Source organism: Poecilia reticulata, linkage group LG4, assembly GCF_000633615.1.
Source record: "Poecilia reticulata strain Guanapo linkage group LG4, Guppy_female_1.0+MT, whole genome shotgun sequence".
NCBI lineage: Eukaryota > Metazoa > Chordata > Actinopteri > Cyprinodontiformes > Poeciliidae > Poecilia > Poecilia reticulata.
This window is the reverse complement of record NC_024334.1, coordinates 28711454-28729347: the sequence shown is the minus strand read 5'-3', so window position 1 is coordinate 28729347 and position 17894 is coordinate 28711454. Positions and strand designations below refer to the sequence as shown.

Here is a 17894-nt window from a genome sequence, read left to right as displayed (position 1 = left end):
TATAGCTATACATTGTTTTTAATTCCTGCTGTAAAGATTGCAGAAAAGTTGAAACTTGCTTGTGGTAATGCTGAAACAAGCCATTCACTGTTTCTGTCTTTATTTTAAGGAACATATTTGTTTAAAAAAACGTTTTTTAACATTTAATCTGTCTCTAATTAAGGTTTTTGTAAGTTTGTGCTTGATGTCATCTTAATGTTCACATGTTTTATCGGCCGCCCGCCGGAAAAAAAAATTAAAGTCACATCCGGTTTGGTTTGTTGTCATAGATCGAGCGGGACTTTTGAAAATTCACCGCGTGATTTTCTTCAAAAGTGGAGGGAGATTTATCTTTATCACTTACAAACACTACATTATTTACCTTAATTGTGTTCATTAGTTACTTTTTATTTAGGCCTTTAGTCAGGAAGTTGTAGGTCTTTATTGCATTGTAGGAAAAACCTTTTTTGACTTTAAACAGAACATTGTCATTTTTATTTTGAGCTCTTTACTGAGAAATGTTTTGATACAATTGTAACTCTTAAGCTTGAAGCCATATTAGTAGAAGTAACAGATATTTTAGAAAATAACTTTTTTGAGATTGAAACCTAAATTAGAATCTAAACGACACACACACAACATAACTGTTATTTATCAGCTATTTCAACCACTTTTAACCCCAATCTGACCTTTAGAAGTGAAGCAATACTCATTTTGTGTAATTTTCTTTGTTTTTTTTACAGGGTTACTAATGGTGGTAAAACCACTCTGACTAATAAACTGATCCAGACTTTGCCCAACTGCTGTGTTGTGCACCAGGATGACTTTTTCAAGGTGAGTCTGACCGAGTGATTGGTTAAGTTTATTGTGATAATTTGGCATGTTTTCCATTCATTGCTACTGCCTGAGCTTTGTCTGTAATCAGAGTGGGAGGTCTGGCCTTTGGAAGCCTTCCCTTCCCCCCATTTCCTTCATTCCTGTGCAATTCCTTTTCTATGTTGATCACATTTTGTTTGTTCTTAAGTTTTCTATTATTTGCTTTTATTCTTAGTCTCTTCTAATCATCTAACTTAATACTAAATATTATTTTTTTCTTCTTTTTATCTGTCCTCCACAATATTATATTTGCATACTAACTCATGCTTAGTTTTATGCATGTCATCTGCTTTGTGCCTTCTGTTTTTGCCTTCCTCACTTGTTTAGCCTAACCTTTGTGGCATGTGAGTGAGATCTGCAAGTGTTCAGAGCCGTGAGGTTCCAGCAATGTTTTATTGGTGACTGTTATTTCAGAAACCCGATCAAATAGAAGTCGGGGACGACGGCTTTAGGCAGTGGGATGGTAAGACTTCACTGAAGACTGCCAGTGACTCATATTTGACCTTATATCTAATGTAGTAGACCCCATCCTCCGCAGTTGCATCAGTTAGAGCTAAAACACTCATTTGTAGTAACATCCAAGCAGCAAACACATTCATAAATCATTACAGCTGTTGTTGGGATTTTTTTCTGACCTTCTCTCGTTGTTTCTATTATTTTCTTTCTTTCTCTCTGCCTGTCTCGTGCTCCACAGTGATCACAGCTATGGACATGGAAGCCATGACCAACACGATTAAAGGCTGGATGGAGAACCCGGCAAAGTTTGCCCGCTCCCACGGCGTCTCCCTGGCTCCTGTTCCTGACGTGGCCAACCCTGACGAACAGATCCACATCCTGATCGTTGAAGGCTTCCTGCTCTACAACTACCCGTAGGTTGATTGATTGTTTATTTTTTTGCATGGCTGACTGTTTATTTGAATCGAGTTATGGATGTAGCTCTAGTTTGTTCTTGCTGTGAATGCAGCAGCCATCTTGGCTAGGTTACAGTTTCTATGATGCAGACTAAAAGAAGTGCCAGAGATTGAGCCATCTTGGTTCTCTGGAACCCGAAGATTCATGATTGTAGATGTTGTAAGGGCGCCGTTAGTTCTGTTGGGTCACGTGCTAATTTTGAATTGCTCCCATTGGCTCATGCTCGCAAGCAGATTTGAGTTTGGTCTGCAGGCAGAGATAAGGTTTTCATCAGAAGGAGGCTCTGAGTGGTCGTTTGCAGTCACAGCAGGGTGGCGGGTACTCAGTGTACTAGTGATGAGTGTTAAGCAGGCTGCAGAGATGTAGATAAAGGATGGCATGAGCAGTTGTGCAACTCTGCTCTTTTACATAGAGGATGTTATGTGACGTGTGGTCAACACCTTTGTTTCTCCCCTTTAGGCCCTTGCTGGATGTTTTCAACAAGTGCTATTACATCGCAATCCCCTACGAGGAGTGCAAAAGAAGGAGAAGGTGAGCTGATTTTGTGCTCTCACAGTGTTCTACATTAATCTTATTGGTCATTCACTTACTTTATATTTATTATTGTGATTTTAGTACCAGACAGTACACCGTCCCTGATCCTCCTGGTCTGTTTGACGGTCATGTGTGGCCCATGTACCTGAAGCACAGAAAGCAGATGGAAGACCTCGGTTTGAATATTGGTACGATGCGATCACTGTCCATGTTTGTAAGCCAAATGTCATCGTAGTGTCCCACTTGTCTGTGGTTGGAGTTTTTATCGGTTTGTGGTGTAAAAATATGTTTTGCGTTTTCTCACAGAGTACCTCGATGGTTTGAAATCCAAAGAAGAAATCTACGACCAGGTGTATGAGGACATACAGAACAACCTGCTCAATCGTTTATAGGTAAGAAGGAAGGACTTGAAGTTGTGATGGGAAATTTACTAAAATATTTATAACATTTTGCATGTAAATGTAAGACCTTGTCTAACATTATTAATTTTTTTTTGTTTTGCAGCAGGAGGACTCTTCTTCACACCTGTACAGATTTTGTAAATAGCCAATGATTCTTTTTTTTATGTGTATTTTTTTTTTTTTGTACATAGAAAGGAGCCATGTTAACTTATGTTGTTTTTACCTTCTCATGAACAAAATGTTTTTTGTTTAATTAAAAGTTGACTGGTCGTCATTATTTTTGTCATGCAGTTGACCATTGTTGGACCACTGGTCTCCTTCCAATAAACACACGAGTTTCTGTTAATAAGTACAGATCATCAAAACATCTTTGTGTGATTTTTGTTGTCTGTTTTATTATCAACATTTCTACTACTTAAATTAGCGTACAAAAATAAGTTTTCTTTTTCTCTAATTTGTATAATTGGTGGCATTTCTGGGATCAAAACCGATGTGAAAAACTTCCCCATCTCTTGCCATTTTTGACAGTTTAAAGATGAATCATAATGGCATAAGTGAGATTTATGGAGTTACTCGGTTTTAGAATTTATCAGTTTTTTTTAAGTCTACAAAACATTCATGATTTAATAAGTGGCAATTCTATTTTCTCTGAGCCAAGCTGGTTTGAAAGCTTTTTTTCTTTTTTACTGTGAAATGAAATCATTTGAAAACTTCATTAGCTTTTTATTTATTTTTTTGTCTGGCTGAAACAAATCGGGAAGGGGTTAAATACCTTTCATGCTAAAATTACAATTGGTGAGTTAGTGGAAACAAATCAAAAAACGCTCTTTGTTTCTGAAAACGTCTGAAATAAAGTGGGAAAACGGTTTCTGACAAGTCTGTAGAATGTAATAAAGCTGAAAGATGGTTACAGGAGCTGCTGAATGAGAATGTTTTCTGTGAATTTTATTAAGCTACTATCTTGATGAATGTGCAAATTTATTTAGTTGGTCTATAATTTAATTTCCTAGACACCTCTATACAATCACTACTGTACGTCTGTCCTCGTGGGTGTTTCCAGGTTTACAACCCCAAAATAACTGTCCTCACTCGTCTCAAGTAGATGCTGGAGTAGGTCACAGGCTTCCCATAAGATTTAGGCTATTAGCACAAGATTATACTCACTTACGGCTCATGGTTCTCTAAGCACGTATCTCCTATATATGTTTCTGCACTACATGTATAAGTAAATCAGGATAATTTCACATTTTCCTAAAGAGAACATCATGGTCAAGGGTAGGATGTTAGGTTAAATTTAAGCTTCCTCTCTCCAAAGTAGGTGGAAGTTCAATGGCTTAAGATACATTTTTCCCCACTCCCTTAACGTTTTCAGCTTGCTTTAGTGATTAAAAATAGCTTGATAAAGTTTCCCAGCAGGTATTTCTCTCTGACTGCTGCTCCTGATGAATCTGTCTGAAAGAATCTGCTGTGACTCAGGGAATCTGGCCATTTGTTGGCACCTTTTTGCAACAGCAGCCATTCTGACATCAGCTGTAGGTATATGTGATCTGTCATGTGGGTGTCATATGGATGCTGGGTGGCAAGGCGATTATTGTAACATCCTAACAGGTGGTGGCACACAAAACCCCCTTCGGCTTGGACTCACCGTGCTAAAAGTGACACCAGCATAGATGACGCCTGCCAGGACAAACACAAATAAAGACACGTTTCACATAATGGAGCATCGTATTTCTGCGGTACGCTGTTGTAATAATATTCCATCCCCCATCAGAGGCAGCCCAGTGTGAAAAGGTAGCTCCATTATCCCAAAGAACAGCCTCAGTGCAGAAAGATCCTGCAAAAACATGAGCTGATTTCATCTTTCCTCCAGCATAAGACAGAAGCCCTTTCACTATTTCCACCCAAGAGTGAACCACAACTCTGAGGACAGCTATTTCTGCTTTATTGCTGGTACTCGGTGTCCTCAATTACACATGTCAGAACACTGTGGAACTACTTCCTGTTTTTGTGGGCGTTAACTTTTTTGGAACAGAGTGCTGTGCTGGGTGGTTTTACACCACACTGCATCACGATGAGACGATGTGCATAACGTGCTGTACGCATGGCGGCGAGGAACACTGGAAACGAGCTTGATTAGAACAAAAGGTCCAACTGGTTTTCTGCCTGCAGAAAACAGTTTTGCGCATTTGGTCCAAAATGGTACAGATTCAGAATATGATTGTGTGGATTGTTTAGTTCATGTAAAGTGTCTCTCTTAGTAGTGTAACTAATGAGATATAAATGAAAGTGGCAGGCTGTAGTAATAATAATAATCTGCTCACAGTCTCAACTGAACCTCTGCCCTGTAATTATGTCCCACCGCAGGCACACATGCACAATGCTTTCCTCCTGTTTGTCACATTCATGCATGTGCACATATATGTTTAGGCCGTTTAGAGTGAAGGAAGTCTGCTGTTAGTTCTTTGATTGCAGAGTGTGCTACTGTCTTTTTTCACTGTTCCCTCTGACTGTGGCTGCCTGTCTGTCTGCACGTCTCGGCAGCCAGCATGACTAAAGGACAAAATAGAAGGAAACAAAGGCAAAGGTGAAAGATTCTCACATTCCTTCAGCATAGAAACTGTTTATTACCACAATCTGGCAGCGATTAGAGCTGGTGTTTTGTTTTTGTTCTTTTTTTTTGTTGTTGTTTTGCTTTATGTAGTACTCATTCAAAGAGAAAAGATGTGAAATATGAGATAAGTAAAGCAGGATCGGAAACTGTTCTCATACAAGTGATTAAGGTTTTTACAAAGTTGTTTTTTAACACAAAACATTAGGGGTTATTTATAATAGATAATTTCATGAAACATTGCACAACTTACCCAAAAGCATTTCTTTCTCGTATTTTCACGTTGTTCTTTCAAAGTCACCAACTCAGAGTTTTTGCAGCTCACTCTGTTATATTGAACACAGAACACTGTAAGGACATTTTACACAATGCAAAGTTTGAGTGTGATCTAGATGCCAGTGTTTGGGTAAGCATGTGTGACTGTTGAAGAAGAAACTTAAACAGTCACCCATAATTGTTGAAGACTAAGGGAGAACAAAATGGAGGACAATGCATTAAGAAAAGCTTGTAAACCTCAATGAATTGAAACAGTGTGTTAAAAGGGAACGGCTTGGCCAAGATCCCCTCTTAGAAAGAGACCAAGAAAGTTTTACAGGAAACAATTATTTTAAATGATAGTATTGCAGGGAATTTATAGGGAGTTTGGCAAATAAAACGCATCAGCTTACTTGTTTGGACCAGGATTAAGCACAAATCCAATTCTTTGCTTAGATCCTGGTCACATTTCTAGAGACAGGTTACATTAAGGAAAAATAATTGAATTCAATCTGAGTTCCATAGTTGCTCCAGTCACACTGCAATGTTGCTGACAGGAACATCTTTTTGAGTTCCCTGAGGATCTAAGAGCTGGAAAATTGGCATTATGAAATGCAAACAGAGTCACATATCTGTGTAGATTTTAAAGAGCGGCCTGTTGCTTAACAGTCTAGGATGCCAGCTAAATTAAACTCCACTGTTATGTGTGAGAGGGCTGTAAATAAACCTGACCTTAAAGTAACCCCTACATTAAAAGAGACCTAATTATGTAACATGTATCTAGGAAAAGTTATTGGATGGTTTATGGTTTGAATTTATTCTTAGTAATTCATTGATATTGTATATTAAACATTTTCCGCCTCATCATTGTTTTGAAACAGTGGAAAGGCCTCATATCTGATGAAGACCTCAAGAAACCTTGACTCACACGATTACAGAGGAAATGCCAGATTTTCTGTGAGGACTCAGCGCCCCCATCTGGCAGAAAGGTAAATTAGAACTGTGATCACCGGACACTTTTTATTTCTAATACGCTAAGTTGGTTTAAAAAAAAAAAACTCACTTTAAATAAATGTTTGGTTTTTAGGTTGTCTGAGCTTAAGTTGTGTTGTTTTAGCTGACACTGACTTTATTGATTTTAACATTTTGTGCTGATTTCACATCCTTGTGTTTCCCCCAACCCCTACGTTGGGGATAAAAAGGCATTGGAAGAAATATGATACTTAATGTTTTCCCAATTAAAAATCTGAAAAGAGGGCACCTCTGAATGGTCATTTCCAAGTATTGTCACAAATACTGAAATGTATTTATATCTGGACTTTAATTAGGACATTATGGCTTCATCTAAAGTCCTGGCTGCATCTAGAGTTGTTGTCCTGCTGAACCTCTAACTCACTCAGAAATCTTTAGTAGCCTCTAGATTTTCTTCCAGAATTGCACTTTACTGAGATCCATCAAGACTCCAATCAACTCTCTCTATGCAGTTTCATTGAGTCTGCTAAAGGAACAGGATAATGTAGTCACCACCATGTTTTGACATGGGGGCAGTGTGTCCTGAGTTAGATTTATTTCACGTTTTTGTATGTTGGCCAAAAAAGAAAAAATTTGTCAAAGGAGACTAAACTACCTTCTTCCACATGTTTACTGTTTCCCCCAAACAACCTGTGGCCCTTTAAGGGGATTTTTTCTTCTGAGTTTTCCAAAAAACACAACTTTCCCCCCTTCAACACACTTTTTCACTTCAGTTTTTGATCCCAAAATGAATGTGAACCTCTAGTGGTCTCTGGCTGATTCTTTCATGCTCTCTTTGACAGCAATGTCTTTGTTTAAAATTGCGCCAAACTCCTCCATTTTATAACACTAGGCCTGGCCTTACAGAAACAAATATATTTGCTAGATGATTTCTGAAAAGAACAAGTGTACGCATTCCACACTTTAAAAATTGTGCCTCTTTGGTCACATCTTCACTGATGCACACTTTAAAAACGATTCTGACCAAGAAGATTTGAACTAAAATGTTATGAGTACAATTCCACGGAACAGCAGACTGGATAGTAAATAGTTTATTTGTACTGTTAACGTAAATACTGTCATAACTTTCAGGATTTTATTTATTTAAATCTAAAATGAAACTGTTTGCCCACGTGGGTGAGACTTCCCCCACGCCCTCCCCTCCTGCCGGTGATGCTGTGCGCAAGTGCGTGACGAAGTCAAGTGGATTTGCAACCTCTCCTCTTGGTCTAACTCGAGTATCCCTCCACTCTCCTTCAGTTGTAGTTGTAGGACTTTTCAGGGAGAAAGACTAAAATCTCAGTAAGCCATGGAGAAGATCTTGTTTCTTCTTACTTGCCTTCTCGTTGTCCTGGTGCGTTTAGGCGCCGGTCAGGACCATTTACGCGCGCCTGTTGGCCCCTGGAGACAGCGCATTCAGTGGGAGAATAACGGTCAGGTGTACAGTTTGCTCAGCACTGGGACTCAGTATCGCTTGCCTTCCCAGAACAGGAGACGCACCCAGATGTTACTAACAACAAAAAACTATTTAGACCAAGTCAACCCTCCTGTTGCGCTCATGAGAGCCACCAGAACCAGGTCTATGAACCTCCAAGACTCGGATCACTCTGAGCAAAATGACCAAATAGACACGTCGCTTCTCGGAGCAGACGTGCAGTACCTCCTGTCCGCGGATCGGACCGGCACACACAGTCAGCCCAATGTGGCTGTGGATTACCACTCAAGCCAGGCTCCGGCTAACAGTAGCGCTGCTGTTTTCAGCCAGGAGTTTTCCGGCAGCGGAATCCCCAGAGGAGGCCGGGGTACTGCTGCGGAGGACAGCGGTGCGCAGCAGACCACTGCGCCACCAGCAAGAGCGCAGGATTTGACGCACGGCCAAATCGATAGAAGCTCCCCCGAGGGCTCGGATTCAGTCCACACATCTGCTCGGGTCAACCTGGCCAGTGACGGTCGAGTCACCCAGCACACCAGAACGCAATCCCTGACCAGAGTCACTCCAGAGGTGGATGATTCCAGCAACGCTGTTGAGATTCAGTTCCCTCCTAGGAGTCCAGATACAACAGGTGCAGGTGATCCTCGGGATCCGCACAGCATCCACCACAGGAACTCGGTTTTCTATAATGTTTACCCAGCAGACCGCAGGAACAGGCAGAACGCGCGCAACCCACCCGGCACCGGCCACGGCACCAGGTTCTTCCACAACGGTGAGACGAACAGCAGACTGGATAGTAATTAGTTTATTTGTTCGACATCAACCGTAAACCATGACCCAGAGCCGGTCAAAAGTTTTATGGGGCCCTAAGCAGAATCTTCTAAAACCCACCAGGCCCCACAATTCAATCCTCTAATATAATCTAAACGTTTCTGCGTCATACATCTACCACTGATATGGTTACAGATGAAAGATAATTAATTATGTGTTCAAAACATTGGAATCAGTTTCAGTTTACCAACAGCCATTTCCATACCACATTGGATTTTAAATTACGCTAATTCAGATTCGGTTTCTAAAAGTGTTTTCTTTTTTTAGATTGAGCACCAAGTTCTGCTTGAGCCAATTTCATTGCATGTTATATTTTTATGAACTCACTCTTCTCACAAATATTTATATAGTGTGCGCGTAATATTTCTGAATGTTTGAAAGTACAAAAATAAGAATTTTTATTCTTATGGAAATTCTGTTTTGGCTGTTTTTCAGTTTTAAGTCATTTAACATAATGCTTCAAATCAGTCTGCAAAGACTTGGCTTTAGACAAATGGGTGGAAAATAGATAGATTTATTCTGAGAACTTTGTTATTACTTCTGCTGTTTCATTGATTGTGCTGGTCAACAACAAAATGTCCCACCTATAGGAACATCTTTAGCTTGTATCAATAGACTGATTTACAGTCTATTGCACTGAAGTTATACAATAACAAGTAATTTAATTTGTGTATAAAAAGCCTTGAAACATATTGTAGGGGGATCTTATTCCACCATACTAATTTAGCATTAGGTCGATTAAATGGGTTATTCAGAGTCTTTTTGGTTTTCAATCACCATCCATCACACCAGCTGGTTAGTTTTGATATCCTGTTTGCAACTATGCATTAAATCACAAGTCCAGCCATACAAATTTACATATTTTATCTTTGAGTAACTTGTATTTTATTGTTGGCAGGTCTGCCAGACCTAATCCCTGACCCGTACTACATCCAAGCAGCCTCGTACATCCAGAGAGTACAGATGTATGCACTTCGCTGTGCAGCTGAGGAGAATTGCCTTTCCAGGTATCGTTATGTTCAACAATAAAAATTCACCATTTTTGTTGTTTTCAGGACCATATGCAGTTTTTTTGCATGTAGTCATGTTGCAACCACAAACATTTAGATATTTTATTGGGATTTTATGTGGGAGACAGCATGACATAGGTAGGGCATAGCTGTGCTATGAAGCATTCTTTTCTAGATGTCTTGCAAAGGAAAATCTGAAAATGTGGCATGCATGGCACATATCATGATTTTAAAAAACTACTCCATTCTTGCTCTGGCTGAATATTTTTGGGTCACTGTTCTCCTGGAAACTGAACCTCTAGCATCTTCACAGCATGATGCTGCCACCACCATGCACCATGCAGTGGGGATGATTCATGCAGATGTATCTGATCAGACCTCTTTCCTTCACAACATGTTATGGAAAATGGCAAACAGGACTTTTCGTGGGTTTCTTTATACACTGTCTTTCTTCACTTATGATCATCAGATTAAAAGGAGTTGAATATAAATGTTTGCAGGTTTTTATTGTAAAAAAAAAAGTAAAGCATGTCATTATCCTTCAACTTCACAATTCTAATCTATTTTGTGTTAGTCAAACAGTCCCATAAAACACATGGAAATCTGTAGTTGTGACGTGCCAATATGTGTAAAAGGTTCAAGCTGTAGGAACACGTTCTCAATGCAATGTGTATCAAGCTGCTCACACGGACTTGTTCAATAAATGGGATTAAATCGGAGTTAATATGTTTGAATTTGTCCATTTGATTGGCTGCCATTTGAAGAATTAACGAAGACAGTCATTAGGACTGAGGCTGCAACATGAGGATAGTTGGCTGTCCTCATGCTTGTTGGCTACTTGGATGTAGCAGCTCAGTGGCAGAGCGGCTGGGCACAAACCTGGCCACCGCTCAGGATTTCTCTCCTCTGATCGGCGGAGGATCTAAGGAGCCTCGCTGCCAAGGAAAACAAACCCTGAAATGAAAGGCAAAAGGATTTCAGAGCTGAAAATATAAGCCACCAATTCATGACTCAAACCCAGCACTGCAGTAAATCAGCTGCGCAGGGCGATCAGAGGGAATTTAAAGTGCAGTGAACTGTATGTCAGCAGGACGGCGTTATGTAAAGATGCGGTCATTCGATCCTGCACGTGCTCCGAGTAGCTGACATGGATTTCCTTTCTTTGCAGGTCTGCATATCGTCCGAGCGTGAGTGACCTGGAGTACAGAGTCCTGCTGCGCTTCCCACAGAGAGTGAAGAACCAGGGAACTGCAGACTTCCTCCCAGTCAAACCCAGACATGAGTGGGAATGGCACAGCTGTCACCAGTGAGTTCCCTCATAAAAACATCTAACAGCCTCAGCTCATAGAGGTACAGAGCAGGAAATCAACTCATCCAAAACCAGTCAAAGCAGATGTCTGAACTCAGATTCTCAACTGGATTTCATTTTTGATAAATGATTGTTTTCAATTTTCTCAATTTTATGTAAATTATTTTCTGTTTAGTCTCCATTTTTGAAATTAAAAGGTAAAAATAAAAAATATATATTTAAGAAACTCTGCCAATCATTTAGTGCACGAAACCTTTAAACGTCCACTTAGAAAGAGTGCCAGTAATAAAAACACATGCACACATATAAGCAACTCAAGTTTTATTTGCTTTATCCCAGAATACAAAATGTCCTATTAAGTGATGTTAAATGTGATTAGGAAGTGAGACAACCAATGAGGGAAGATAGACTGTCTTTTCCACATTCTGGTCAGCGAGATTTCAATTTTGGTCTAATCTGACCAGAGCACTTTTTATGTCCATTAAACACTTCTGGCCAGCTGCCTAAAGCTAGGAATATTATGTTTAAAGTGTGCATGTACACATCTGAATCAGCAGATTAGCGAACAATAAATGTTTGCCTACTATTGATCAAGACACTCGTGGAAAAGTCTGGTTTCTTGAAACCAAAACTAAGTGATTAGGGATGCCTCAAGACTTTTGCACAGTACAGTACTGTCCCCTTTGCGACGACTCACAGAAACATTAGTTTCCACAGCGTGTTTAGCTCAAACCAGTCGCCCCTTTTCTGAGTGTGTTTGTTTGCATGTCCGACTCTCTGCAGACATTACCACAGCATGGAGGCCTTCAGTAACTACGACCTTCTGGACGTCGCCACTGGACAGAAGGTTGCTGAGGGACACAAAGCCAGCTTCTGTCTGGAGGACACCTCATGTGACCCGGGAGTACGGCGACGCTTTGCCTGCACTGCTCATACACAGGTTAGTCTGCACGAATGTTACTCAATTTTTGTCATTTCTACTTTATAATTTCATCTTATTGTTGGTTTTAGATTATTTGCTGGTGTTTAAATCTCATTTCCTGAACGTATAAAATGTATTAACCCAGCATTTAGGCAGAAAACATGAGTAAAATGAGCTTGGTTTGTTTTAAGGGGCTTGGTCCTGGATGCTATGATACATATCATGCTAACATTGACTGCCAGTGGATCGATATCACTGACGTGCCACCTGGAAATTACGTTCTGAAGGTAGAACTGCAGATTAAAATAACTGCTTCCACATTTCATTGATTTACCTCCTTTGTAAAAATTTCATTTAACCAGAATCTATCTTGCACGTCACCGTTTTCTGCTTGCCAGGTGACGGTGAACCCCTCCCAGCTGGTCCAGGAGTCTGACTTCTCCAACAACGAGGTCAGGTGTGACGTCAGATACACAGGAAGCTACGTCCAGGCAAGAAACTGCAGGATTGTTGTGTAAGTCCGATGCGTAGCGCCTGTTTTTTCCAACGTGACTCGAGCAGAGACAACTTAAAGTTAATCAGTGTTGTCCTTGTTTTCCAGGAGCTGACCTGCAGAAGACACAGACGTGTGCTTAGTAACCTTTAGTTGTTCTTCAAGTTAAGCTGCTACTGTTTTGATGCTGTTTCATTGTTTGCTACTCTATAATCTTTGTATTTATGACACACTTCCTACCACACATATTGGTAGCCCTGGTAAAAAAGTGTCAAAAGACTCAAAAATAATTCTTTTATTGCAGTAGTGTGACCTCACACTGAGAAGTTTAGTAAAATTCATCCTTTAATTTGAGAACATTTATTTGATTTCCTCTCTCCCTTTAAATTAAAGTAAGTGCTGAAGATCTTATTTACCGTCCTTTACATCAATTACTATTCACACTCTGATCACTGTAAATCAATAAGTGAAGCATTTTAAAATGCTATATATTACATTTATTTTACAGGAATGGCTTGGTGTAACAATAAGTGAGGCACTGGTAAATTTTGCAAACAATAATTAGAAAATTTTAGTTAATTGGTAAATCATGCCCCCTTCTTAAAAAGTGCTCTGGATTTATCCTCATTTTGCTACAGTGACAAAAGAAGAATGTATTTAAACACGTTTTATGAATCTACTCCAGACTTATTCATATGTGTGCAAGACAATGTGTTTCCTAGATTTACATAAGTGTCAGCTGCAAAGTAAAAAGCCAACTTTGCCTTATTTCTGTATTTCAAGTTGTGTGACTTTTTTTCCCTTCTGTCTTTTTTAATGTATTTTATTGCAATGTTTGCTTTTTTATGTTTTGGTTTGACCTGGTTTAGCACTTTGATTGTCACTCGTGTCTTAAAAAGGGCTTTATAAATAAAGTTGAGGTGAGTTTTAGTAGACATTGCCCAGTCTTTTCCACTGTGAGATTGAGCTGATAGAACAATCTTTTGAATTTTTTTTCTGTCTTACACTAGACGTTTTTCTGGATTTCTGGTTAAACACAGGGAAGCCATTCATGACCAATTTTGCAGCTGAATTATTCCTGCTGATGAAAACATGCAATCACCAAAAACTGAGGAGCATTTTAATGTTGGGTGGTTCATTGCTTGACTCCTCTGAGAAATAGCTGCAATTATTGCACTTTGCATGTTCGTGTCTGGGAAATAGCAGGAAAATAAACACTGCATCACACCAGGTGCCTGTTTGTGCGTATTTGTTGTGCTGCGTTGCAGCGGGTGACTGATTGGGAAAACATTCATCTGGCAACAGCTCCACGTCAAGTCTCCTGGGAATGTCTCGGTTTATTTGCACTTTGTCACCAGGTTTTAGTGGCACGCTGTTTAGAAGCTGGCATGTCAGAGGGTATAAATAATAAATGAAGTTTTTGTTTTTGTTGAACAATGCTCCCTTTTTGCCTCTTTTTCATTTTGTCATCCAAAAAAAATAAAATAAAAATACCCCAGAGTTAAATACACAGAGATTGTTTTTCATGCTTTTATATCCTGCCACAAGCCACATTTCCTCTATAAGCAGATATGATTTTAAACTCTTTAGACTAAATATGCATTAATTGCAGCAAGATTTATATTTCAGCAGTGTTCAAAATCGTGATTAATGTAAAGTCATCTAAAAGTAGTTCGGGATGTTTATGCAAGAAACATGCAGGCGGTTTAGAAGTGAGTTCATGAAGTTTTCCATTCAAAGGTATTTTTGGCTCACTTTTCTAAGGTGCTTTGCTGTTTTATTTTCAAACATATAATCACATTACTCTAGATTGAAACCCATTTCATTCATCCTCTTAACCCAAACATTGCCTCTTTGTGGACCTCAAGCCTTCTTTGGCCCCCGAAGAGCCGAGCCACTGCAGTGGGTCTGAGTGTGATGGAGAGTCTCCGGGTGCTGTTTGCTCAGGGCAGGGTGGCGTGCCGAGGCTGCAGGACGTGCTGCAGGCCGATCCTGTGAGAGATGGCGAGGAGAAGAGAAATTCCACAGATCCGGTGATGGCCAGGAAAGCCCGTCTGCAAACTGCTGACCTCAGTGTCTCCTCAACTCTGTCGTTCTTATCGTAGGCTGACCGTCTGCACGGCTGCGCCCAGAGGACCTACTGTCTGAGACTACCGGTCGGCATGTCCGAGCCAACAGGGCATACGGCAGGGATGCTAAAGAGATGCCAGTTTGTTTCTTAAACAGACCAAATAGAGGACCTGAATTAAGGAAAGTTTATTTCTAATGCGCCTTGTAAGCTTGCTCTTCACAAGGGACCAATTCTTCGTTTGACAGTTGAGATAGCAAAGGTGGATTCACAGCTATTCACAGCTGACTGGCAGTTTCATGACAAAAAAAAAAGTTGTGTGTAGCACCAACGGAAAAACTAAAATATCAGCCAAGGATTTGATTTATCCTCTTGGTGCCACTAGTCAGATAATTTAAAAAACACCTGAAAGACACCTAATGTTCTTTTGCGGGATAAATAATCTGCATCCTCTCCCCCCATTTTTTGTACTTGGTCTAAAACATGGCTGTCCTAGTGGTCTGAATGACTTGCTACCTTAGCTTCAATTGTTTGTACTCAGCCAGAAAGACACCTATCTCCTGCTCTTTAGTGATGCAAAACAAGCTGCTACATTAGCTCTGATTGTTTGTATTCAGCCAGAAAGACAGCTATCTCCTGCTCTTTGGTGGTCTACCCAATCTGCGTCCTCTCCCTCCATTCTTTGTACTTGGTCTAAATCATGGCTGTTCTAGTGGTCTGAACGACTGGATACCTTAGCTCCGACTGTTTGTCAGAAAGACAGGGTTTCTTTTGCAGAGTTACTTCAATCTTATCTAGGGATTTTTTTAAATTGTAATTTTAGATTTAACTTTAAACTTAAGAAACAACATAAAAGTCTAACTTTAGATGTAACCTAAAATACGAAAGCAGAGTTAGTTCTTTCATGGCAGTATGTGTTGACATATTTAATGCAATCAGTATTATTTATTTAGATTTGATGTTTTGATGTGTGCACTTGGATTTTTATAGATTTATTGAATGATGGCCTGTGTAAATATTTATCAAATTAAATGGCCATTCGGGTTTTAGTTGTTTTTTTCTTTCTTTTCTTTTGATGTTTGTTGCACAAATTCAAATATATGCTACATATCAACTACAATTCAATCAGTGAAACTGTATTTTTTAGTTTTTTCTTAAATACCCCCTCTCATGCAGACTTACTTACATCTTCTGACAACTAGCCCAACTTATAAAAACATTGACTAAGTTTGCTATTGGTACACTTTACCTTAAAAAAAAAACAAAAACACATACCCACTACACAACCATGCTTCAAGGGTGCGGGCAGGGGTAGAGGACGCAGATTGGGTAGACCACTAAAGAGCAGGAGATAGGTGTCTTTCTGGCTGAGTACAAACAATCGGAGCTAAGGTAGCAAGTCGTTCAGACCACTAGGACAGCCATCTTTTAGACCAAGTACAAAGAATGGGGGGAGAGGAAGTAGATTGTCTATCCCGCGAAAGAACAGTAGGGGGGTGTTTTTCAGACTCACCAAGAAAAGTACAGGGCAGTGATAAAGAATTACAATAAGTCATTAACACTCCTCCCCATCCCTCCCTCTATTTTTAATATTCATATTCATAAATCTTTATTGAAGGGAATACCTAATATTTCTTAAATGACCAAGAGATGCAAAGAGACCTTCCGTCTTTCTTTTTGCCACTCTTCCATAAAGACTAGATTAAGGGAGTGCATGACTAAAGTTATCCAGCTAAAAGATTTGTTCATTGTTGTTCCAGGTCTCTCTCAGGTTGCTCCTCATTAATGCTTGGTTTGCACAAATCTTCAGCTTACGTGGGCATTCTTGCCTTACTATATTCAGTAACTTCACACTGCTTTAAAATTTTCAAAAACTTCTTTCCTTACATGTCTGCGGTGCTTCCTGGTCCGCATGATGGTGTTTGTACAGAGACGAAGCAGAACATCTGGACTTATACTGAGGATAAATTACAAACAGGTGGTTTCTATGTACAACTTTGGTGAGTTTGGAAGTTTAAAGCTTTTTCTTCCACTTCTCATGCTCTACTCTGTATTTGTTCATCACATGAAATCCCAATTAGATCAATTAGAGTTTGTAATGTGACAAAACATGAAAAAGTTAAAACAGTGCCAATGCTTTTGCTAGACTCTGAAAAAGTGAGCATGTCAGAAATACCAGAAGAGTGTATATAAAATCGGGATTAAACAAAATTCAATGAATAAAGATTTTTAAAAAAGAGGGAAGTGATCACATAATGAAAAACCTTTTCAGTGTCCATAACACGAACTCTCTAAACGTTATCAAATGCAGCTGATTAAAACTATTTAAAATACAAACTTAACATGCCACTGAGGCACAGAAATGTGTTGGGTTTTAGTGCTGCCCACTGTGTGCCGAGTCTGAAGCACTGAGTTCACATCATTAGTGAAATAATTTGGCGCCTTCTTGATGCTGACGTTCTGTTTCTCTGTCTGTGGCCCGTGTTTACCTTCCAGGGAATTGTTTGTTGGCACCAAGGAGTGAAAGCTATGTGTGCAAGTAGAGGGGAAATTAAATGAGGAAATCATTTTCTCTCGTCTGACACAGTCTTGTGTCTGATGTAGAGCGGAGAATATTTGCCTGGAAGAACAAGTAGTACTACTGTATGTGAGTTTGACCAGTCGCACATCATTGCATCTAACAGGAGCTTTCCCTGTCTGATGATGGTGGTGTTTTGAGTTGCTGTATAAATATCAAAGTACTTAGCTGAGTGAAGGCATCCTGTTTTTAAAATTTCTTGGGCCGACTAGTTTAACTTGGCAGAAAAGTTCTCCGGCTGAGGAGGAGGAGGAGGAGATGTCAGGCAGAGTGCACAGAAGGCAGATTTGGGTGAAAAGGTTGACAAGCTGAAATTCTCTGGTTGTTTTGTGTTTAAATATTTGGTCCAAATGCTTACAATGTTTTGTGGACTTTGCATGTGAGTGCCAGACAATGTTAGGATGTCTCCTCTCGAAGGAAACATGTTCACCTGTGGATGTTTAATGGCTCCAGAGACATAAAGCACACATAAGAGGAGCCATGCAGAAGAAGACCTCAGGAAAACGGTCTCTTGTGAGACAAAATCACGTCAGTAACAGCATTTGTGACATGTTGCATGTTTTTGGCATTAAGCGCTTGTCTGTCACCAATTTGTGAGGAAAAGGCATTTATAAATGAGTATGCCCTGGAAAGAAATGGTTACAGACACAGATAGAAAAAATTAACTCAGATACA

General features: G+C 39.7%; 2 protein-coding genes across 5 annotated transcripts in view; both read left to right on the top strand.

Moving 5' to 3' along the window:
• The window catches only part of mibp (muscle-specific beta 1 integrin binding protein), a 3259-nt gene extending 280 nt beyond the window's left edge, over positions 1 to 2979 (top strand). Inside the window, exons 2-8 of one of the 2 annotated variants that reach the window (XM_008407934.2) lie at positions 723 to 813; positions 1270 to 1318; positions 1550 to 1724; positions 2227 to 2298; positions 2383 to 2489; positions 2608 to 2693; positions 2806 to 2979. In XM_008407934.2, the coding sequence (XP_008406156.1) occupies positions 723 to 813; positions 1270 to 1318; positions 1550 to 1724; positions 2227 to 2298; positions 2383 to 2489; positions 2608 to 2693 (580 nt within the window). In that variant the 3' untranslated portion in view covers positions 2806 to 2979. Of the gene's footprint in view, positions 1 to 722; positions 814 to 1269; positions 1319 to 1549; positions 1725 to 2226; positions 2299 to 2382; positions 2490 to 2607; positions 2694 to 2805 lie in introns of those variants that run through there. The other variant, XM_017304223.1, reaches the window with a different exon arrangement.
• Positions 2980 to 5229: 2250 nt separating this feature from the next.
• On the top strand, positions 5230 to 13803 carry loxl5a (lysyl oxidase-like 5a). 3 transcript variants are annotated; one of them, XM_008407936.2, is made up of 8 exons: positions 5230 to 5286; positions 6447 to 6554; positions 9738 to 9846; positions 11018 to 11155; positions 11942 to 12098; positions 12272 to 12367; positions 12479 to 12594; positions 12682 to 13803. In XM_008407936.2, exons 3-8 carry the CDS (start codon positions 9803 to 9805, stop codon positions 12686 to 12688), a joined length of 558 nt encoding a protein of 185 aa, XP_008406158.1. In that variant the 5' UTR covers positions 5230 to 5286; positions 6447 to 6554; positions 9738 to 9802; the 3' UTR covers positions 12689 to 13803. The 3 variants fall into 3 exon arrangements, with proteins under 3 accessions (XP_008406158.1, XP_008406157.1, XP_017159725.1); XM_008407935.2 differs by lacking the exons at positions 5230 to 5286; positions 6447 to 6554 and adding an exon at positions 7709 to 8780; XM_017304236.1 differs by lacking the exons at positions 5230 to 5286; positions 6447 to 6554; positions 9738 to 9846 and adding an exon at positions 10714 to 10927.
• The last annotated feature ends 4091 nt before the right edge of the window (positions 13804 to 17894 follow it).